This window comes from Pygocentrus nattereri, chromosome 12 (assembly GCF_015220715.1).
Source record: "Pygocentrus nattereri isolate fPygNat1 chromosome 12, fPygNat1.pri, whole genome shotgun sequence".
Taxonomy (NCBI): domain Eukaryota; kingdom Metazoa; phylum Chordata; class Actinopteri; order Characiformes; family Serrasalmidae; genus Pygocentrus; species Pygocentrus nattereri.
This window is the reverse complement of record NC_051222.1, coordinates 31,908,486-31,932,695: the sequence shown is the minus strand read 5'-3', so window position 1 is coordinate 31,932,695 and position 24,210 is coordinate 31,908,486. Positions and strand designations below refer to the sequence as shown.

The 24,210-nt window shown below is 40.5% G+C and overlaps 1 protein-coding gene across 1 annotated transcript; it reads left to right on the top strand.

Moving 5' to 3' along the window:
* The first annotated feature begins 4,086 nt into the window (after positions 1-4,086).
* Positions 4,087-9,099, top strand: mb (myoglobin). Its single transcript, XM_017712805.2, has 4 exons — positions 4,087-4,235; positions 5,821-5,906; positions 7,378-7,597; positions 8,130-9,099. Exons 2-4 carry the CDS (start codon positions 5,824-5,826, stop codon positions 8,268-8,270), a joined length of 444 nt encoding a protein of 147 aa, XP_017568294.1. The 5' UTR covers positions 4,087-4,235; positions 5,821-5,823; the 3' UTR covers positions 8,271-9,099.
* Positions 9,100-24,210: the final 15,111 nt, after the last annotated feature.

Sequence of the window (24,210 nt, the reverse complement as noted above, 5' to 3'; positions counted from 1 at the left end):
AAAATGCACAAATGCAAAAAAACACCAAAACTAAAGTAGCGCCCGTCTGCAGCAGTCAACTCAGATTCAGGAGAAAAACAATGAGGTACTCAACTCAGCTTAACAGTGTGTGTGTAGACACGGACCAATATGTAATATTATCATGCAACCTTACATTTCAATGATTCCTTCTTATTTCATTACCGTTTTTGGAGATACAGATTTCTTATTTACAAAAGTGATTAAATATATTTCTTTATCATGTATTTATCAATTATTATGTGCATCTTTATCATATATTTCTTTCATATCATTAATCATGCTTCTAAGTGCATTCTGCAGTTTTTGTCCTTGTGAGGTCACCAGGGACACGCATATGCATGCATATCTGCAGACATGCATATATGCACGTAAACTCACACACACACACACACACACACACACACACACACACACACACACACACACAGCCATGAAGGCATGCATGCACGTACGCTCAAACTCTCAACAGGAATATCACACCGCGAAGAACAATAATGTCTGACACTAACTATTATTAATAGATCAGTCTGCTGACTGACCACACACACACACACACACACACACACAGAAAGAGGGGAACATGAATTATAGAGAGATGCCTTTTTTATGTTTAATAAAACAGATCTTTTATTGTTCTGTTGCTGTATTCCAGCCCTATTTATCTTAATTATTTGTTGCTTTGGTAAAAATATGTAAATGGTAATATTCATACACATGAAGCACTGCAATAACTAGAGTTTATATATATATATATTTTTTTTTTTTTTTAAAGAAATGAATCATGCAATAATGCTTTGTATAAAGAAACAATAAACTGATCCATTTTATTTTCAACCTAACAAATAATGCTGTTAAATTATATTCATTATTGTTCCTTGTGGATTTAGTTTCAAGTAGAAAATTACAGTCACAACATTCTGCAGTGTGTGTGTGTGTGTGTGTGCGTGCGTGTGTGCATGTCTCTCAGTTACCATTTTGCTCTGTCATTGTTTATCTTTTTAACGTACTGAAACGTTTATGAGAAAGGAATAAAGGCATTGAGGAATGAAATAAACGTCATCAAACCCAACTGATCACCATCCAAACTCATCTCAGAGAATCACCAGCTTAAATCTAAAACCACTGAACCCTAGCAACAAACATGAGGGCTGCCAAGCGAGTCTGAGCAGGACAGAACAGCTGGCACTGAAATATTACTGCATTACTTATAGAGTACACTAATACCAAATGATGAACTGTTATTACTGTATAATCACTGTTTTATTACCAAACAATACTGTAATGTTACTGTACTATTACATCACCATTACTGTACTGTTACTCTAGCATTATCTTACCATTATTATACTATTACTGTACTATTATATCACCATTACTGTAGTATTACTGTGTGAAGATGCTTCAGCGAACTCTGTGAGGAGACACGAAGTCACCAGGTAGGTTGTAGCTGAGTGGGTATGAGGAATGCAGATGCAGGTTGAAGATGGACCGACTCGGAATGATTCTTTGCGAACGGCATGATTTATTTACAAAAGTGAAAACACAAGACAACTGTAGAAACACCAAATAAACGATGGTTAAAATGTTGACCTGACTCAACAGCAGCACAGGTAAGTATAGGTAGTCTTAGGCCACATAGGACTAAACTGTCAAGCATTGCTCTACTCCTTTCTCCTCAGTCTCCTCACGATCTGAGGTGAGTATCTCTGAGCTAGCCTACTCCCGGAACCTTTCCCCCACTTCTTATAGGGTTAGCCCCGCCCCTGCATTACCTGAGCTCTTCCATTCCCTTCTGCAGTGGTATTGCTGTCCCACAAGAGTGGATTAAAAACAAGGATAAATAAAAGCATAACTGATATCACAAGGCCTTAAGATCCCATTACCGGTAAAGTGTCTAGCTGCAGTGTGCACATTTGCTACCCTGTCTTACTCTGTTTTCTGTGACCGAGGTTACAAACATCAGCCCTCTCCTGAGAGGCCCTTCAGCACATTCATGAATGAGCTCTTTCTGCTCTGCCTCCCTTTTGTTGCCTCTACAAGGTAACTGTCAACAGGTGAGTATCACAGGTAGGTGTTCATGTAAGTATTGCACACACACAGTCTCTGGTGATGGGCAACGCATCTGCCTCATTACATACTGTACTATTATATTATCATTATTGTGCTATTAATGTACTTTTACTGTACCATTGCATCACCATTACTGTACTATTATATCATCATTAATGTACTATTAGTGTACTATTATATCATCATTACTGTGCTATTACATCACCATTACTGTACTATTACTTACTATTATATCACCATTACTGTACTATTGCTGTGCTATTACTGTACTATTATATCACCATTACTGTACTATTACATCACCATTACTGTACTATTATATCATCATTAATGTACTATTAGTGTACTATTATATCATCATTACTGTACTATTACTTACTATTATATCACCATTACTGTACTATTGCTGTGCTATTACTGTACTATTATATCACCATTACTGTACTATTGCATCACCATTACTGTACTATTACTGTACTATTATATCACCATTACTGTACTATTACATCACCATTAGTGTACTATTACTGTACTATTATATCACCATTACTGTTCTATTACATCATCATTAGTGTACTATTACTGTACTATTATATCACCATTACTGTGCTATTACTGTACTTTTACTGTACCATTGCATCACCATTACTGTACTATTATATCATCATTAATGTACTATTAGTGTACTATTATATCATCATTACTGTGCTATTACATCACCATTACTGTACTATTACTTACTATTATATCACCATTACTGTACTATTGCTGTGCTATTACTGTACTATTATATCACCATTACTGTACTATTATATCATCATTAATGTACTATTAGTGTACTATTATATCATCATTACTGTACTATTACTTACTATTATATCACCATTACTGTACTATTGCTGTGCTATTACTGTACTATTATATCACCATTACTGTACTATTACATCACCATTACTGTACTATTACTGTACTATTATATCACCATTACTGTACTATTACATCACCATTAGTGTACTATTACTGTACTATTATATCACCATTACTGTTCTATTACATCATCATTAGTGTACTATTACTGTACTATTATATCACCATTACTGTGCTATTACTGTACTATTACATCACCATTACTGTACTATGACTGTACCATTATATCACCATTACTGTACCATTGCTGTGCTATTACTGTACTATTGTATCACTATTACTGTGCTATTACTGTATTATTACATCTCATTTTATGTATTATTACTGTGCTATTACTTACTATTATATTACTTTTACTGTACTCTTGCATCACCATTACTGTACTATTACTGTACTATTACTGAGAGACAGAGAGCATGTGGCATGTGTGAGAGAGAGTGAGAGTGTGAGAGTGAGAGTGTGAGAGTGAGAGTGTGATACAGAAGAATGAAAGAGTAAGAAAAGGAGAGAGTGCATGTGCATATTTGATTGAGAGAGTGATACAGAAGAATGAAAGAGTAAGAAAAGGAGAGAGTGCATGTGCATATTTGATTGAGAGAGTGATACAGAAAGAATGAAAGAGTAAGAAAAGGAGAGAGTGCATGTGCATATTTGATTGAGAGAGTGATACAGAAAGAATGAAAGAGTAAGAAAAGGAGAGAGTGCATGTGCATATTTGATTGAGAGAGTGATACAGAAAGAATGAAAGAGTAAGAAAAGGAGAGAGTGCATGTGCATATTTGATTGAGAGAGTGATACAGAAAGAATGAAAGAGTAAGAAAAGGAGAGAGTGCATGTGCATATTTGAGAGAGAGAGAGAGAGAGAGAGAGAGTGTGTGAGTGATACAGAAAGAGAATGAGAGAGAGAAAAAGAGAGATCAGAGTGAGAGTCAGAGAATGAGAGGGTGAGTGAGTGAGTGACCCAGAAAGAGAATGTAAGGGAGTGTGTGTGTGAGAGAGAGAGAGAGAGGGAGAGAGAGAGAGAGAGAGGTGGAGGATAATAAAAAGTGGGCGGGGTTTAATACGCTAATAAGTAAAGAGGGAATGTTTGATTGACATGTGAGGGGAGCTGACGTCATTGGTGGCTGGTATAAAAAGTAAAAGTCAGAATCGGTGACATTGTGGAGTCGGTCTGGAGACACAGTCACTCACACACACTCGCCTGAGAGAATCCTGAGGTAAAGTACCCGTGTGTGTGTGTGTGTGTGTGTGTGTGTGTGTGTGTGTGTGTGTGTGTGTGTGATGCTGTTGTTCTGCAGGAGCTCAGATTCACTTTAAGGCTCAGACTGGACAGAGCTCAGTAACAGTTTTCAGAGCTGCACCTGCTGCTGTTAGTGCTGATTAATTATGCTGGTTTGTAAGTTTGAGTTAAACAAATTGTGAAAGTTAAAAAAATAAATAATTGCATGTTAATGAATAACTGGTGTGTAATTAATGATCCACTGATTTTACTGTGATTACTGGAGCAGTAAATTAAAAAAAATCAGCATAATATTGTCCCAGGGCGTCAATTCGTGTGTCTGACTATGTGACTACGCTTCCAGTTAGTGCGACATGGACCAGCGGAGATACAGTAACTCAGCTCTCTCCTCTGAATCCTCAAGGTCATTCAACTTCTGAGGAAGTTTTGTTCTGGGCAGAGAAAAACTTCTATAACTTTTTAAACATGCTTTTTAAATATATGTGACTGTATTATGATGCACTGTAGCACAAAAACAGTCCTTGTCCGTAATTTGACTCTAGGGGAAGTTTTCTTTTGGACAGACAAAGAATTATAAAACTTTTATAATTCGCTTTCTAATATAACTCTTATGCACAACAGCAGAAAGACTGTATTACGATGCGTTACAGCACAAAAAACAGTCATTTATCATTTAGTTCAGTGCATTAAAGTTATGCTGTTTCGGCAGACGTTTTTTTGTTAATGGCTACATCTTAAAAACATAATATTCTTTTATGTTTAATAGTAAATTCAACGTATGCCAGGTATATAAGTGTAATTAACAGCGTGCACTATCATTCAAATATTTTCAACTCTGCATTTATACCGATATGAAACCAATTTGAGCAGATAAATGTGTAAAATGACAATGTATTCATCCTGTGTAACTGCGCAGCTAAACAACTAACTGTAAATTAAAATTTATGAATATTTGATGCATCCATATCAGCTAAGTTGCAATAAACTATAACGGCTAAGTTCTAATAAACTTTCCGTCCATAATTCATCATATTCCAGATGTTTCTGATCAAATGCTCACGGCAGTTACACATAAAAAAGTAAATTGTTGATTTGCTTCGTCAAATATTATATAAAAAAACCTACAAAAACCTTTGAGTAAAAAGTTTAGCACTTAAATCCACATCCAAGGCAGTGTTGCATGAGCTAATACTATTATGAGTAATTACCAGTGATAAACGAGCGTGTGAATGTTGTGGTTTACAGTAGAAGTACAGTAAGACATGCCACCACTCTGGCAGACGTGTTGTGACATTATCTGCCCTCCATCGTCTTCCTGTGGGTCATTAAAGTCGTGCGTACGTGTGCATCCACACACACGCTCGCATGCACTATCAATAGTGCGCGTCATTCATGACTGAGATGTATATATAAAGAGGTATGCACTGTAAAGAAATGCTGCCGATATTATAATTATACTATATAATATTATATAATATTAATATTATTATATACAGAGGTGAGAATGCCTGTATATACGGATTGAGGCAGTGTGACTAACATTTTCTCGTCTCTGTGTGCAGACGATGGCTGATTTCGACGCAATTCTGAAGATTTGGGGCAAAGTGGAGGCCGATTATACCGGATATGGAGGACAGGTTCTGGGCCGGTCAGTAACACAGTGGACAAAGCCTCACCAAGACAGAGTATACTACAGCATAATTCATCATAGCACAAATAGAGGCGACGCACTGTTTAATGCATTACAGTACAAAGATACTCACATACTGGAATACGTATTAGTACAAATATTTTCATATACTAGAGCACAATACAATACATCATCTACTGTATTTAAATGTGTATTTACCACAGTAATGAAATGTGTTATATCAAATAAACAGAAAATATTTGGATATATTGTAGTATAATGTAGAACAAGTATAGCCATATATATTGTGTTATAATGCAATATAGAGCAAGTATAGCCATTTATGCTGTATTATAATGCAATATAGGACAAGTTTAGCCATTTAGATTGTGTTATAATGCAATATAGAACAAGTTAGGCCATTTATATTGTGTTATAATGCAATATAGAACAAATACTGCCAAATATACTGTATATGTCCACTGTATATACTTCATACATGCTCTGCGGCTTCAACACAGCAAGATTTGCTTTATTATAATGCAATGTTGCATAAGTACACCCACATATACTGTAGTACATCTATAAACTTTATAAATCATATCATTTCAAATCATATTAAAATCATTATTTTATTCAGCGATAATCTTAGATATTCAAGTTTTACTAAAAAATTTGTGCCGCATCGAGATTTTATGGCATTATTAAATATGAGCAATTCTACATATTAGCTTGATCATAGCTTTATTCTGCAGTATTGTATGAATCATCAAATCCAGTAGATGAGCCCGTATCACCGTCTCCAGTAGGTGATACAATCTCAACACTGTGAGCGCTTTTGCGAATTTCAATGATCTCCATCAAAACTCAAACCAGTCTGAACTGGACTGGGCTGTTCTGAGGAAGGAGGGATGCGGCCAATGGAAATCAGCCCATCTACCTGCCTCTCTCACTCTGAGGTAACAGGAGGTAACAGGATGCTGATGCAGGCTGAGCTCATTGCTCGGACAATACTTTCTTTCATTTCCCTCGTTTTTCCCCTCCACTCTCTCTCACCCTCTCTACCTGCTCTCTGAGGAGCTCCGACTATTAGAAAGCTTAGATCACTGTCTCGATAACAAAGCTTTTACGACTCTGACTCTCTCTCTCTTTCTCTGTGTTCTCGCTCTATTCAGCTTAGTCTATTCAATTTCTGATGAAAAAAGCCTTTGTCTGTTTTAAAAAATTTATCCCTACTTAAATTTTACGTTGCAGCTCTTCATAAATCAAAAATCGTTTTTTTACAGTGGTTAAAAAAGCCCGCTGATCTTTTTGAACATTTTGTAATGAAAGGACCAATTGAAATGACCCAAAATGGCCTAAGATAAAATCTCGCTACATTAACGTTCACTAACACGAGGAACCTTTTTTCACGTTCTTCTGCAAAGTTTACGTTTCGGACAGTAACAACTTAATATTATTGTAACATTGTTTTCCTTTCTCTCCGTAGTCTGTTCGTGGAGCATCCTGATACCCTGAAGTACTTCCCCAAGTTTGCGGGTATCTCTCCAAGTGAGGCCATCTCAAACTCTGATGTCGCGGCCCATGGCGTGACTGTCCTGAAGAAACTGGCAGACCTGGTGAAGGCCAAGGGCAACCATGCAACAATCCTCAAACCACTTGCCACAACTCACGCCAAACAGCACAAGATCCCCATCAACAACTTCAGGGTAAAGCTCCAAACTACTTTATCTCTCTCAGACACTCTCCACAGTCTACCCTCAATATCTGAATGTACACAACACACAGCTTCCAGTGGCTCAGCACTACAGTGACACCTACAGAACCACAGTTCAAATAGGCAGCTCCGTTACAACGAAGCTTATAGACAATGCACAAAAAACTCAGGGGTCGCCAACATGAGGCACCTGTGGCTGCTTGTCACCATAGCAACGCAGATAATAGTCTCATTTAGTGTCAGTAGCAACGAAAAGACACAGAGGTGAACATCAATAATTTGGAAACAAATGGACTTATTTGCATTTATAATCTCATTTATAACCATTTATAATTGTGTCTCCCAAAGTGGTTTGATTTTTGTTAAAAGGACAAAATGTCTCTTCTTAACATTTGGGTTTCCGACCCTGACGTAGCTTATAAATAGTAGAAAAAACAAACTGAAAACTGAAAAGTTACTGAAAGGTTTGATGAAGTAGATGTTTTTGAGCGCACTGTAAGCCAACCTCTCTCTCTCTCTCTCAGCTGATCAGTGAGATCTTGGTGAAGGTTCTGGCCGAGAAGGCAGGGCTTGATGCCGCCGGTCAGGACTCTCTGAGAAGAGTGCTGAACATCGTCATCAATGACATCGATGGCTACTACAAGGAGTTGGGCTTCGCCGGTTAAGTGGCTCCTGACCTCTCGGGCCCCACTACCCAAGACTTCCCCGGGGCCAACGAGCGAGCGTTTATATAGACAATGGGAGCACTCTATAATCTAAGCACTTATCATTGTTACTGTCTTTTTCAGCAGGGGATCCCTATTAAGGTGGACCCGGCTGCGTTATAGCATGCAGTTTAACTGTGGAACGCTGTGCAAAAATCAACTTCCACCTTAAAGATCACAGCAGCAGCGACGAAGCCAAAAGATGAAGCGTAATGAAGGGCCACTGAAGTAACTGAAATGATTCGTTTAGGCCTGAATGTTATGTTTCTGCGTAATTTTATAAAATGACATGTGTCAATGTGTGGAGTTTGATGTTGATGGTTTCGGAACACTGGAAGTTGTGTCCTGTTGATGATGTCAAAGCTTTGGTCCTGTTAGGGTCTCAGGATGGCCAAAATAATGGAAACACACACATACACCAAAAAAATAAAAAATAAAAAATCCCACAAAATTGTTCACTGACACCAGCTGTTAAGGTCTGTGGGGTTTTACTGCGACAGTGTAAGGAATGTACTGAGGAGTGAAGCTCATCACTGCCATGATCAATATTCAACTCATTCATTCTGAAAAAGTTGCTGAAATTAAAACGTAGAGGATGTGAAATGGGGAAAACAATTGGAAACGACGAGCCGTAAGATCAGAGTCCGAAAGCTCAGTCCTGCTGTTCTGCGTGTGTCTCTGTCCATTTGATTCACCTCACTGTCTTTAACCTGCTTTAGAGCGCTAATCGCTTCTGTTGATTGTTTCTGCATATTAATCACCGATCATTAATAAAACTTTCTCTCTCGACCCAGACTGCCTCGTGTCCCTTCTTTCCCAATCAGGCGCACTCGTCATCCACTTCCTACAAGGATGAGAAACATTCATTCATAAATACAGGATTGTTCCATAAGCTGGTCCACTGTTTCTTTCTACTGGACTCGCAGTTTATTAAGTCAATAAAAATAAAAAAATGAGCAAATCATCAAAGAGGCACAGCATCCCACAAGGATAAGTGGCTTAGAAGGTGGATGGATGGATGAATGGATGGGGAGTCATTCACATCTGTGAAATGTGTGTGTGCAAAAGTTTTGGCTTAAACGACACGTTTGTTTTCTAAGCGAAACTAAGTCGACGCGGCTGCAACAGAAAACTCATTTTAGCACACAGTTACTGTCTGTTTGCTCAGTAAAATGTGGCGTGCGCAAAAGTCACAGCGCATCTCGCATTTTATGCTTCCGTTTGTTTTTAGCGTAGAAGATGTTTCATCTTATTTGCACTTGACGGAACACACAACTGAAACCGAAATAGGATTTGTGCATTTTAGGAAGCTAAAGAGTCAAAAAGGCCATGAAACAGATTTTTTTTTTTAGCTCAGCTTCAAACGTTCCATGCAGAAATGAATAATTCATAGATACACTAGAAACGCACCTTCACCTGCAAGCATTTTAGAGGCACCGCCCCTGCAGAACTGAAGACTTGACTTAATAATTCATAGATACACTAAAACGTATGAACACTGATCTTTATGATAATCTAACTGCAGTGCAGACTGTCTGTGCTTGTTTTAGAGTGTAGGTTGTATTCTTATGTTCTGTTTACATATTTTCAGAACCTGCAGTGATGCTGTATTTTCATTACAGTAAGCGGAATCACTCCAGTCAACAACTGCAGGCCTTTTTGTGGACGGGGACTCAAAAATACCTGTAGGTAAAAGTGCAAAGAGGGGAAGTGTGTGCAGAGATATAGGCCAGTTATCAGTGGTGGACAGTAACTGAGTAACTGAGTAAATGTAATTAGTTTCTGTACTTAAGTATTTTTTGGTGTATCTGTACTGAAGTTTCTCTTCTGGGCGACTTTCTCCTTTCACTCCACTACATTTCAGAGTCTAATATCCGACTTTTTCCTCCTACATTTTGAGAAATCTGTCGTTCCTTTTGGTTTCTGTGTGTATAAAAACGTAACATGTCAAAACGAAAGAAGCGCAAAGCCAGAGCACCAATCAGGGCCCAGCGGTCACTTTGTTTAGAGCTGGTTTTGACCTGTTGGTCATACCGACCCAGTGCAGCACGCGGTTCAACGTCAGCGCAGCAGCGTAAAACTTTGGGAGAGTCTGTTCAACATAAATGATGAACTAACCTAACTTTGTGTAAATAGAGCTCAATATAGAAATATGTCCACATATGCAGTCGAGACTGACGCGGCTTTGTTCTGAATTTCTACAAACACCATTTCATTTTATAGTAAATGAGTTTGGGCTGGTTTATGTTTATGAACAGAGGCTACAGATCAACATAGTAAAGGAGCTCATCTGTGATCCTGAGTTTAAAGCCAGTTTTTATTCAACTTAAACTTGGAACTAAGTTGTAAATAAATCTGAAACTGAAACTTTGCTTGTGTGTAAAAAGTGATTTCAGAGCCACTCGGTTCTCCCTGATGGAAACTGTTTACCTTCAGTGTTTTGTGCTTCTGATCATTTTAATAGACGTCAGCGTCACTAATTAATGACGTTCTATTAAAAGACTGGTTTACCAAGAGAGACGCTGGAGGACTTTCACCTGAAATGAGTTCATGAAGCCAGTCTGGTTATAAAAATGATAACAGGACCAGATCAGAGCCAGAATTACTCTTTTAGTACTTTTACTTTATACTTAAGTACATTTGAAGGTAAATACATTAGTACTTTTACTCAAGTGGAGGTCTAAAGGGAGGAACTTCTACTTTTACTGGAGGAATATTTTACCTTGGGGGTCTCGACTTTAACTCAAGTACATGATTTGTGTACTTCATCCACCTCTGCCAGTTATGAGCCCCACTGCAGCCTTTTATTATATTGACTTTATTGTTTTTAAGCCTAAAATAATAATGCAATGACATTTTTATCCCCATTATATCTCCCATTTAGGGTTAAATCTCATTGAGTGACACGATCGATTATGTATCTGTAATCTGATTGGTTGTCACGGTTTCATTTGCACATCTGATCTGCTATGTCAGTTGCATGTATGCACTGCTGTCTCTTGACTGATTATTGTGTGTTATGGCACATTCTGTTTGATGTAAGTGATTAAAAAATGCAATGAAAAAAGACAAACCATATTGCATGATGTCATCCTTCACAACTCATATATCGCTGCAGTCAGAACAAAACCTCATATCTGCAAAATTACAACTTTTCAGGAGAAGGAAAAAGTCTATGGAACATCTATGGAACCAGACGTCTTTCCAAGTCATTTTGGGAAGTTTCTTTTGGTGGGTACATCATGAAATTTACACACAATGTAAAGGGCAACAGGCATTTTCAAATTATGACAAACTTCATGTAAATTTCACCGTTAACTCAAAACACCTTCTTGCATATTCTTGTATTTTTGTTTTCTTTCTTTCTATGTCTTAGAATTAAACAGGCTATGTTTGCTACTGTGCCTTTAAGACTGACATATGTAAATGATCTCTGGTCTCATTGGCTGTCTTGGATCATTCCTCATTAAAATAGCAGTCTGGGCTGAAACACTCCTTATAACTTCAGAGTGAGTGGGCGGGGCTAACCTGAAGGCTGAATAGGTGGATGTCAATTAGGTTAGTGAATTAAAAACAGGTTGTTTATGCAGTTTAGCTTTAATATATGGACTGTACGGACTGTGACTGAGTGGTATTGAGTTTAATAGCATTAACATACTACACCAAAACCTCTTTTATTGGAGAAATTCACATACTGGCTATTTAGAGTGAAATCATCACTGCCATCCAGTCAGCCTGTGCTTTGTCTCCTGTTTAGTCTAGCTCCACCCCTGCATCATTGTCTTCACCTGTGTTTAGTTTATGACCCTTCCCGTTAATTATTGCCCCCAACTGTGTCTCGTTTCCCATCTGTATGTTTACAGCCCCTATTATCCGTTTGTTTCATTGCTTTGCAAAGCTGTTGGTTCCTTGTGTTCATTCACTTTGATGTTGATCTGCCACTGATAGGAGGAACAAAGCTTTCTGAAGCTTTGAACCACTTCAACCAATCGATTCACTGTTTTGAACTGAGCAACACACACTGGTGTCACCTGCTGGTCAAACGTGTGTAAATGCATTATCAAAACCCCCCAAAACACCTAAAACCCAACAAATCGGAAGTTACAGTGGGTGGCCAAAATAACACAACGACCACACAAAATATTGATACTCATCGGCCACTAGAGGTAAAACAGCACAACTGAGCAAACAAAGGCTCCCAAATAACTGCATAAGCTCAGTGGCTAGGAAATGCTCTATTGGGCTATTAAAAATGGGACAGTCCTAGAATGCCACATAAAGGACGAAAGTCCAAATAGGCAGCTTTGTTACATGGTAGCTTACGCGAAAATAGTTACGAACATTTCTAAGTTAAAGTTTAAGGCATTTGTTGAGTACAGATAAATTATTACGGTTAATTAATACGTTTATTGAGGTGAGCTGATCTTGGCTTAATCATAAAGTATGGGAGATTTGGATTGTTGACCCCTCTGTTGCTCTTTGCAATCACTAAACTGTCACATGCTGATGAGGGCATTAATAGTGATTGTGGAGAGGTGAGTTCCTAGAGTTTTACCAAGAAAGCCAGAAGCTTGACCTCCAAACAAACCTGCTGCACTCTGTTTAATGTAGGAAGCCACAGGAAGGACATTTGCTGTTCATTCTGCATTTAAAGCACCTTAGTAAAACTGCAGCGCCATTTAAAGTGAAACATAAAATTCAAATTCAAAGCTGGTGAATAATCAGCTTTACATAGATGTGTACGAGTTTACTATTTAAGAGCTCTGGCAGCCACTTGTATTTGTTTTTTGTAAAATCTCACAGATATGAAGACTATATGGGTCCAGTACACCAATCAAGCTGGTTTTCTCCTTTTCTGGAGTAACATCTAAAACATCCACATATGTTTTCATGTTTTTAATGGTCATTTTGGTCTATTTTGGTTGTAGCTGCAGTAACAGTGATGGGATGAGTGCACAGTCAGAGTTACAGCTTTCCTGCCAACACGGCAGTGTAGTTTTCTCAATGACGCAATCGAATTCTTCCAAAATTCATAAACGGCCTCTGATGTGAACGACCAGCATCACCACAAGAACTGTGAGTCAGGAGCTTCATGAAATTTCATGGTCAAGCAGCTGCACATAATCCTATCCTCAGCCGGTGTGGTGTAAAACATGCCACCACCAGATCCTGGAGCAGTGGGAACATGCTCTTGGAGTGATGAATCACGCTTCACTATCTGGAAGTCGACCGCTGGGATAGGCTCCAGCACCCCCCCGCGACCCTGAGGGAGAAGCGGCTTAGAAAATGTGTGTGTGTGTGTGTGTGTGTGTGTGTATCTGGAAGTCCGAAAGATGAATCTGGGTTTGATGGATGCCAGGAGAACACTACATACTGGAATCTATAGTGCCACAGTAAAGTTTGGTGGAGGAGGGATAATGGGCTTCCATACATGGAAGACTGTTTTGAGTTTGGTGCTTTAGCTCCGCCTACTCACACTGAAGATGCAAGGAGTATTTCAACGTGGACTACCTTTTTGAATGAGGCACAATACAGGGAAGCCAATCATAACATAGCTCATTTACATATTTCAGTCTTAAAGATACAGACTGCTTAATTCTAAGGGATAAAGAGAGATCAGATCATGTAAAAATGAATTATGACTGTTTTTGATGTATCATAAGTGGCCCTCAGGGAAAATAATAAAATACATGAAAAATCTAGGATATGGGCTTTTTTTAACATCGATATTTAGCACAAAACACAAATTATATGATGGGCCAGGTGGAATGAGCACTGACCCCCACCGCCCAGTGGAAATGAAATGCCACTGGCTCAATCCAACTGTTTTTGGCATTAAGTATGGGAGATTTGCATTGTTGACCCTCCTGTTGCTCTTTGCAATCACTGAACTGTCACATGCTGATGAAGGCATTAAGAGTACGTGTGGAGAGGTGAGTCCCTGGAGTTTTACCAAGACAGCCAGAACCTTGAACTCCAAACAAACCTGCTGCACTCTGTTTCATGCAGCTTCAGTGTAACCTGATCTGATCACCTCAGAAACCCCACGATCCGACTTTACTGTATGAAAATAAACACTGAGAGTTTTCACAGTGAATCCACTCAAGACACACAAACACTGATAAGAAAAGACCCTGTGGCTACTGTGCTGCGCTGTGAGATGTTCACAGGTGAACCGTAGTCTCTCCTAGACAACAACAAGATCAACTGCAAAGATGAAGGAGACTCTCCTTCTTCTCAGATGTTTCTCCTGAGCAAAAGAGCCCAGTAATATGTTTGGTGATCTCTTAAGTCACACATTGTGCTCAGATTTACAGAGATACTAACACTCGTCTTCATCTGCTAAATAAAGACAGGAGGCACCAAATCATTTTTTTCTCTCACGTCTCCTCTTTAATGTTTTAATAGGCTTTCAGTTAGGGCAATAAATATCAAAACCCTGTCAAAAAGACCTTTTTAATAATGCTTATTTCTGCATTTATTAGCAGTGTGTTAGCGCTAAGCTAACTGTGCTTCACGTTGATTTTTTGTAAGAGACACTTCAAGCTTGTAAAAGACATTCCCTTTGTTTTAGTTCAAGCTTGTAATAGTCATTAACACAAATATTTGAGCTTGTATTTATCAGTTTTACAGTGACTCTTTCAGTAAAGAGTACTGACATAACGCTGTCGCTGTTTTCCTTTTTCTAATAACTAACTGAAAGCTGGTAAGACTTTGCCTCAGGCCAGCTAATGAATAGACATCCGGTTAACCACAGAGTGTCCAAAATGGACTTAAGGGTAACACATATTAGGTAGACTCTTTTAGATGATACACTATACTATGACTGAGGTGTCCTTGAGCAAGACACCTAACCCCCAATTGCTCCCCAGGCACCGTGGATAGGGCTGCCCACCGCTCTGGGCAAATGTGCTCAAATAAAACATATTTATTCAGATTTACACTAGTTTACATCATCAACATTACATATAAAACTGAAGGTACATGTACGGTCACTGGTTTTGGATAAATAAAGAAATGGCTATATTTGTGTTTTATACATGGTGACCCCTGGTTCCCATCACCACCACTATAAAGAAATCGGAGTCTGTATGTAGATATATATAGAACAATTTCACACCAAACCACCCTGAATGACTCATTTTACATCTCAAAGCACTGGATTATGCAGAAAATAATACTTAAACAAAAACTGGCAGAATTCCCCTTTTAAATCCAGTGGTGCCTCTATCCATGGACCCAGACCTGAAGGAACTTCAGCTGTCTTCAGGACAGCTGTGTGATGCACATGTTCACACAGTGACAAAAAAAAATCACAAGTAAAGAGTAAAGTTAAAAGTTAAAAATGACATCCATTTTTTTTAAAATAGGCAAATTCTAACTAAGCTAATGCAGGACACGCCACTGTCACGACAGTGTGACACACCACGGTCGGTCCTACAATATAAATCTAATCCATAATCCCACCTCCTTCAATGAAAACATGTGAAAGAACCGAGCCGAGATATTTTTCCGAAACCTTGTTTTTGCCAGTTTGAGATCAGCATCAGTTCAGTATCAGGGTCTTTGGCCCCTGCTTAGTTCAGAAGTAGTGGAAAAATGCACATGCAAGCTATCTGAACGAATCAATACAACGAATAGCAAGAACTACATTAGTCTGAGAGGCATTCGGTCTTCAGTTGGTGCTTAGAGTTTCACTACAGTTGATTTACAATTCAGAGTCTGTAAAAGTGAGTCTGTTATGTAATCAGACAATAATCAGACCATAATCAGATTTCTGCAGTTTTCTGATTATTCAAATGGTCATGTAAACAGCACACTATACTGGGCTCCCGGGCGGCGTAATGGTCTAAGCGTTGGCCCTATCATCGTGAGTTCAATCCCTGGTGATGCTACAGCCGTCTGTAGCCGGGAGACAGCACAACTGGCCTCGCTCTCTCTGGGTGGGTAGGATGGCCCCCCTTTCCCCCCCATCACTCAGTGTGATGCTAGTCAGTGCAGGTGTCTGTTAGCTGATGTAACAGGTCTGGCGGTTGGCGCTTTCCTCCGAGCGCGTTCGGCTGTCCCGTGACGTTGCGTGAGCGGCAGCTCGAAAAGAAGCGTTGGCTGGTTTTACAGGTCTCAGAGGAAGCCTGTGCTAGCCCCACCCTCTTACCGTTGGTGGCATCGTTTGATTGGGGGAGTCCTAAGTAGCAGGTGGAATTGGAAACTACTAAAATTAGGGAGAAAATCGGGTAAAAATTAAAGGAAAATAAACAGCACGCTATACTAAGGTCTAGAAATCCGATTTCTTTTGGGTTTCTCAGTCTGCGCATGTGTGAAAACAGACCGCGGTACCAGAAATAAGTGAGCAGCATCGCTGCGAGACGCAACCAAACACTTTCGGAATGACACTGAGACAAACTACAAACAAAGGATTTAAATATTCTTCATCTTCTGGATGATCTGTGTTCACATTTTCAGCTAAAGTGGCGCAATGTTTCTTTTTAAAAAGCCGCAGTATGAAGTTTGAGTTTTACATTATGTTTACGTCACGTCTTCTTCTGTGAGTTTATTGGCTGGTTGTGAAGCAGAAATCTGATTATTGTCTGACTCATGTAGAGTCCAGAGTTTCCCCATCATCTGATCACTCAAGTGCATGTAACAGCCATTGTCTGTTAGCTAATGGCTACTGCTTGTCCCTAAAGCCATCAACCCAGCTTGTTTGAGCTTTTGATGAAATTAAACCTGTCATTTTCTGGATTAAATGGTGTGACTTAGTTCCAAGTTTAAGTTCCTTTACTATGTTGATCTGTAGGCCTCTGTTCATAAACATAAACCAGCCCAAACTAATTTACTATAAAATGAAATGGTGTTTGTAGAAATTCAGAAAAAAGCCGCGTCAGTCTCGACTGCATATGTGGACATATTTCTATATTGTGCTCTATTTACACAAAGTTAGGTTAGTTCATCATTTATGTTGAACAGACTCTCCCAAAGTTTTACGCTGCTGCGCTGACGTTGAACCGCGAGCTGCACTGGGTCGGTATGACCAACAGGTCAAAACCAGCTCTAAACAAAGTGACCGCTGGGCCCTGATTGGTGCTCTGGCTTTGCGCTTCTTTCGTTTTGACATGTTAAATTTTTATACACACAGAAACCAAAAGGAACGACAGATTTCTCAAAACGTAGGAGGAAAAAGTCGGATATTAGACTCTGAAATGTGGTGGAGTGAAAGGAGAAAGTCGCCCAGAAGAGAAACTTCAGTACAGATACACCAAAAAATGCTTAAGTACAGAAACTAATTACATTTACTCAGTTACTCAGTTACACAGTTACTGTCCACCACTGCTATTTAAGTCTTTATCTGGAGGCATTTTAGGACAATCACCAAAAAGTTTATCAAACAGCAACATTTGTGCAATAAAATCGTCCTCTGGGGAAAGACATGACCCTGCTGCCCTGTCAGCTACAAGCTTATTACCATGGAGAAACACTTTGGGTAAAGTCCAAAACCGACTACTGCTGCCTCTCTCCCCCTTTCTCTCTCTCTCTCTTTCTCTCTCTCTCTCTCTCTCTCTCCCCCTTTCTCTCTCTCTCTCTTTCTCTCTCTCTCTCTCTCCCCCTTTCTCTCTCTCTCTCTTTCTCTCTCTCTCTCTCTCTCCACACAGTGTGCTGTTTTCCTTCTTTCCGGACTCCTTATCACTGTTGCGGACGTGACTGTATCCACAGCAGCACTAAATTATTTTTTTGGCCTAGACTCTCTACCCCTCCCACCTCCTCTCCTCACCGCCTGACCTACAGCTACTGCTCTGGACCCCCTCAAAGGCCAGGCAGTGTCCACTGTTCCTGTTCCAGTGCATACCTGCACTCTCTGTGACCATCACCATTACCCCAATCTGCATTCTGGACCAATCACAAACCCTTTTTCCACACTGCTGACCAATCATGTTATAACTGACCATTTGTGGATGCTGGACAGCACTGTCGCCGAGGCGGTTACAGCCGTGGCTCAGCCACAAACAAAAAGCCAAATTTAAACGAAATGTTGTCCATCAGCCAAAACGGGTTTGGTGCCTGAAGTTTGCTTCCTTGGTTTTAGCACCGGGTGGCTAAATGTGGTTAGCAACTAATGGAAGCATATCTATTATCATTATTATCATTATCATTATTATTATTATTATTAATAGTATTAAGAGTCCTGGTGACCGTATGGGGAGTGATTCTCTAGAATGTCTGCACTTCTGTTTGGGTCCTCAGGATTCTTAATGCTTCATGATTCTTCTGATGCCCTGTAACTGCTGTCAAGATAAGTTGTGCAATACAATATAACCTATGTCTAAAGAGTATATGCCATAGTGGAACCAATATTCTTGTATCATAGATGTGGGTTGGACTCTTTATGTTGACGTACGCTTTGCATTACCTGAGAACTTGTAGAGACTAGAATCATCACTCTGTATTGTCTTCCTTGTTTCTCAAACACTAGGGGGCGCTCCTGAGTGAGTCCAAAACCAATGAGAGCAAAATCATAGTTTATAAATATTTAAATACTTTTAATGTAAAAGAATGCAATCATTCCCTGAACACAGAACAGCATAAAACATTTTAACACCTCTGTTATATTTTAAAAGCTTTTAAACTCAAGTTATAGGACTTTAAAACCTTCATGATGTCTGTGAGGGTGAACAGCCAATGAGCTGCTCCATTTGCCAGCCAGTCAACACTCAGCAACACTAATGTCCCGCTGCCTTAAACCCATTTGCTGTCGAAAAAGGAAACAAACAGGTAAATTTTCTTTGTTTTTTAGTGAAATTAGAAACTATTTTAATTTTTCGTTTTTAGCCATTTGGCTCCATTCGCTCTCATTCACTGAGGACTCGTGGGCGCCCTCTGCTGTTTTGCAGTCCTGTTTTTGATAGAACAGGGGAAATAGGAAGTGGCCTGGCTCCTCATAAGCCGGCTCTTACCATTCAAAGCAGAGCACATGTTAAGCTTTAGGAATAGGTTTTAAGTCATGTTGCTGTATAGTGCGGTTCATGAAGATTGGACTAAGTAAAGACTTGTAAAAGCTTAAAGTTTTCACTCTTTCTCACTTTAATGTGGCCAAGAAGGTAGAGGACATTGCATGTATGTTTCCACATTATGTTTATAGATATTATAATATAGGTTAGCCTATAGCTAGAATGCTATAGAACGTGATGGCACATCTACATTTCCATGAATGTTCAACAACCTATTTATCCAAGTTTAATGACCTAGAGCCTTTGGTTTAATATATTATGTGAGCTCTATTTGTGTTGTGAGATCTGTTTTTTAATGTTTGTTTTCTATCTGAATGTTGCTGAATTCAACTAGACTCATTGTATGTTGTGTGCTTATTGATCTAGTTTTCACAGCTTTTTTGATGGCACAGGGATGCAGATTAAATGCTTATAACTCAAGGAACGCCTTGTGTTTGTGGTTTAACTGGAGCTACAGCAATTATATATCCATCTTGTTGCTGGCTGTGCTCTTCATCTTTTACCTTCAAGCAAAATTGACTTTTCTGAAAAATTCGCATTATATGTCCAGCTTTGGTTTAGCTATCTAGGCTTCTACTGAGAGGTAAAGCTTGATTTAATCAAGAGTGCACTGTTTTCTGGCCATCCAAGGTACTCTCAAACGTCTGCTCCAAAACTAAGGTTATATAATACAGTAGAAAATAATATTCTATTGTTTTGATCTTAAATTTTTGTAAATTTATTGCACATTGTACCGAGTATGTGTTTGTTTGCTTTTTAGATTAATATCTTTTGCACTGTTGTCTGCATGAAATATGTCTATCCCAGGAGTCTAAGCACAGCCCATGATACAAAATGCTCTTCATGTAATTACACATTTCCACCAGAGAGGTCTCCAAATCCCTGAATCTGACTTAGTGCAGCTTAAAGTAATCTCAAATAGAACTGCTCTGTTAAAAATTTCATATTTCATTAGCTATGCTAAAGTACCTTTATATATTGCTGCTGTTGGAACAAAACCTCGTATCTCCAAAATGCTAACTTACAGGAGAAGGAAAAAAGAAAGGAGGAACCAGAAATTTTTCCAAGTAATTTTGGACCATTTCTTTTGGTCCATCCACCATGAAATTTACACACAATGTAAAGAACAATAAGTACCTTCAAATTAAGTGAAAAGGTGAAAAATGGAAATACAAGGTTTTTGCTCTGACAGCAGCGATATGTTCATATAAATGTGTGTATGTTTTATATATACTTTTATACATGCTTCTATAGCAGCAGGGAGCAAAAAAAATAAGTTTCAGATTTCTTAACGACTCGAGGCAGACTATCATCACTTAGTCACGCACCCATTATTTGTTAGCTACATCAGCATCACAGCTTCAGTTCTGAAATGAAGGAAACTTCAGATGGCAAACATGTCTTGGCCGATCCGCTATGTTCAGCGTAAGTCGGGTGTGGAGGGCGACCGGAATACATTTGACTGTTGGCTGAACTGTAGCTTTAAGCTCAGTAGTGATAGTGAAGTGGAAAGGTGAGTGTGTCCGTTAAACACATGCCCGCATACACACTCGCACGCACACGCACACACACATGCACTCAAATGCCTTTGCAGACGTGACGCCACTCACACCCTCTTCATGAGGACGCCAACCCTCCCTCTCTCTCCATCCCCTCCTCTTACTCTTTCTCTCTGTAACAGTGCTGGCCTGTTTCCAGGGGTCAAAGCCCCAGAGTCCTTCACAGCTTTCTGTCTGTGAACTCCACAGCTGCTAAAGATCTATTAGTGTGGATTACCGCGTTCATCAGTGAACACCCGGCTGGCACTGCAGGGGCACGCCACTTCACACCAAACCACATAATACTAAGGCCTATAAATATTTGTATTACCGCATTCAGGCTTCCCTTCTAAGGGTCATTTAAGTCGTTAATCATCATGCCCCTCTGAACCCACTACTTTTTATATACTCTTCTACAGAGGCAGGCAGCAAAAAAAGGCTACACTTACTTGAACCATTGACGTTGACGTAACCACGCCACAATCATGTCATGGTAGGTCATATGTCACATGCTGTCATCAGCTGTTATACCAGATTTTGATAGTGTTATAACAGTATCATCTTACACTGGAAAACAACTGGCAAATGTCTGGCAGCACAAGGTACAAAACTTTGTTCTTTTCATTCAATAGGATTAACTGGAACATTTTCCACCGCTGCAGTGCTAACACAGGCCCTGTTGGAGCATATTCCACCGCTGCAGTGCTAACACAGGCCCTGTTGGAGCATATTCCACCGCTGCAGTGCTAACACAGGCCCTGTTGGAGCATATTCCACCGCTGCAGTGCTAACACAGGCTCTGTTGGAGCATATTCCACTGCTGCAGTACTAACACAGGCTCTGTTGGAGCATATTCCACTGCTGCAGTGCTAACACAGGCCCTGTTGGAGCATATTCCACTGCTGCAGTGCTAACACAGGCCCAGTTGGAGCATATTCCACTGCTGCAGTGCTAACACAGGCTCTGTTGGAGCATATTCCACTGCTGCAGTGCTAACACAGGCCCTGTTGGAGCATATTCCACTGCTGCAGTGCTAACACAGGCCCTGTTGGAGCATATTCCACTGCTGCAGTGCTAACACAGGCTCTGTTGGAACATATTCCACTGCTGCAGTGCTAACACAGGCTCTGTTGGAGCATATTCCACCGCTGCAGTACTAACACAGGCCCTGTTGGAGCATATTCCACTGCTGCAGTGCTAACACAGGCTCTGTTGGAGCATATTCCACCGCTGCAGTGCTAACACAGGCCCTGTTGGAGCATATTCCACTGCTGCAGTGCTAACACAGGCCCTGTTGGAGCATATTCCACCGCTGCAGTGCTAACACAGGCCCTGTTGGAGCATATTCCACTGCTGCAGTGCTAACACAGGCCCTGTTGGAGCATATTCCACTGCTGCAGTACTAACACAGGCCCTGTTGGAGCATATTCCACTGCTGCAGTGCTAACACAGGCCCTGTTGGAGCATATTCCACTGCTGCAGTGCTAACACAGGCCCTGTTGGAGCATATTCCACTGCTGCAGTACTAACACAGGCTATGTTGGAGCATATTCCACCGCTGCAGTGCTAACACAGGCCCTGTTGGAGCATATTCCACCGCTGCAGTGCTAACACAGGCTCTGTTGGAGCATATTCCACTGCTGCAGTACTAACACAGGCTTTGTTGGAACATATTCCACTGCTGCAGTGCTAACACAGGCTCTGTTGGAACATATTCCACTGCTGCAGTACTAACACAGGCTCTGTTGGAGCATATTCCACTGCTGCAGTGCTAACACAGGCCCTGTTGGAGCATATTCCACTGCTGCAGTGCTAACACAGGCCCTGTTGGAGCATATTCCACTGCTGCAGTGCTAACACAGGCTCTGTTGGAGCATATTCCACCGCTGCAGTGCTAACACAGGCCCTGTTGGAGCATATTCCACTGCTGCAGTGCTAACACAGGCTCTGTTGGAGCATATTCCACCGCTGCAGTGCTAACACAGGCCCTGTTGGAGCATATTCCACCGCTGCAGTGCTAACACAGGCCCTGTTGGAGCATATTCCACTGCTGCAGTGCTAACACAGGCCCTGTTGGAGCATATTCCACTGCTGCAGTGCTAACACAGGCCCTGTTGGAGCATATTCCACTGCTGCAGTGCTAACACAGGCCCTGTTGGAGCATATTCCACTGCTGCAGTACTAACACAGGCTTTGTTGGAACATATTCCACTGCTGCAGTGCTAACACAGGCTCTGTTGGAACATATTCCACTGCTGCAGTACTAACACAGGCTCTGTTGGAACATATTCCACTGCTGCAGTGCTAACACAGGCTCTGTTGGAACATATTCCACTGCTGCAGTACTAACACAGGCTCTGTTGGAGCATATTCCACCGCTGCAGTACTAACACAGGCTATGTTGGAACATATTCCACTGCTGCAGTGCTAACACAGGCTCTGTTGGAGCATATTCCACTGCTGCAGTGCTAACACAGGCTCTGTTGGAACATATTCCACTGCTGCAGTACTAACACAGGCTCTGTTGGAACATATTCTACCGCTGCAGTGCTAACACAGGCTCTGTTGGAACATATTCCACCGCTGCAGTGCTAACACAGGCTCTGTTGGAGCATATTCCACCACTGCAGTGGTAACACAGGCTCTGTTGGAACATATTCCACCGCTGCAGTGCTAACACAGGCTCTGTTGGAACATATTCCACTGCTGCAGTACTAACACAGGCTCTGTTGGAACATATTCCACTGCTGCAGTACTAACACAGGCTCTGTTGGAACATATTCCACTGCTGCAGTGCTAACACAGGCTCTGTTGGAGCATATTCCACTGCTGCAGTGCTAACACAGGCTCTGTTGGAGCATATTCCACTGCTGCAGTGCTAACACAGGCTCTGTTGGAACATATTCCACTGCTGCAGTACTAACACAGGCTCTGTTGGAACATATTCCACTGCTGCAGTGCTAACACAGGCTCTGTTGGAGCATATTCCACTGCTGCAGTACTAACACAGGCTCTGTTGGAACATATTCCACTGCTGCAGTACTAACACAGGCTCTGTTGGAACATATTCCACTGCTGCAGTGCTAACACAGGCTCTGTTGGAGCATATTCCACTGCTGCAGTGGTAACACAGGCTATGTTGGAGCATATTCCACTGCTGCAGTGCTAACATTTATTGTACCCTGTGACAGCTATGTCACGTGCCACTAACCACTGTTGGCACTGGCAGTATTCCAACTCACTATCTCCTGATGCTGGGGTGATTTCGTAGATGGCCATGAGCCTGTTTTGTTTTTTTTTATTCCACCATTATGCTACCTTTACAGGGTCATACTGGTTTGTAAAAATATTTATTCATTC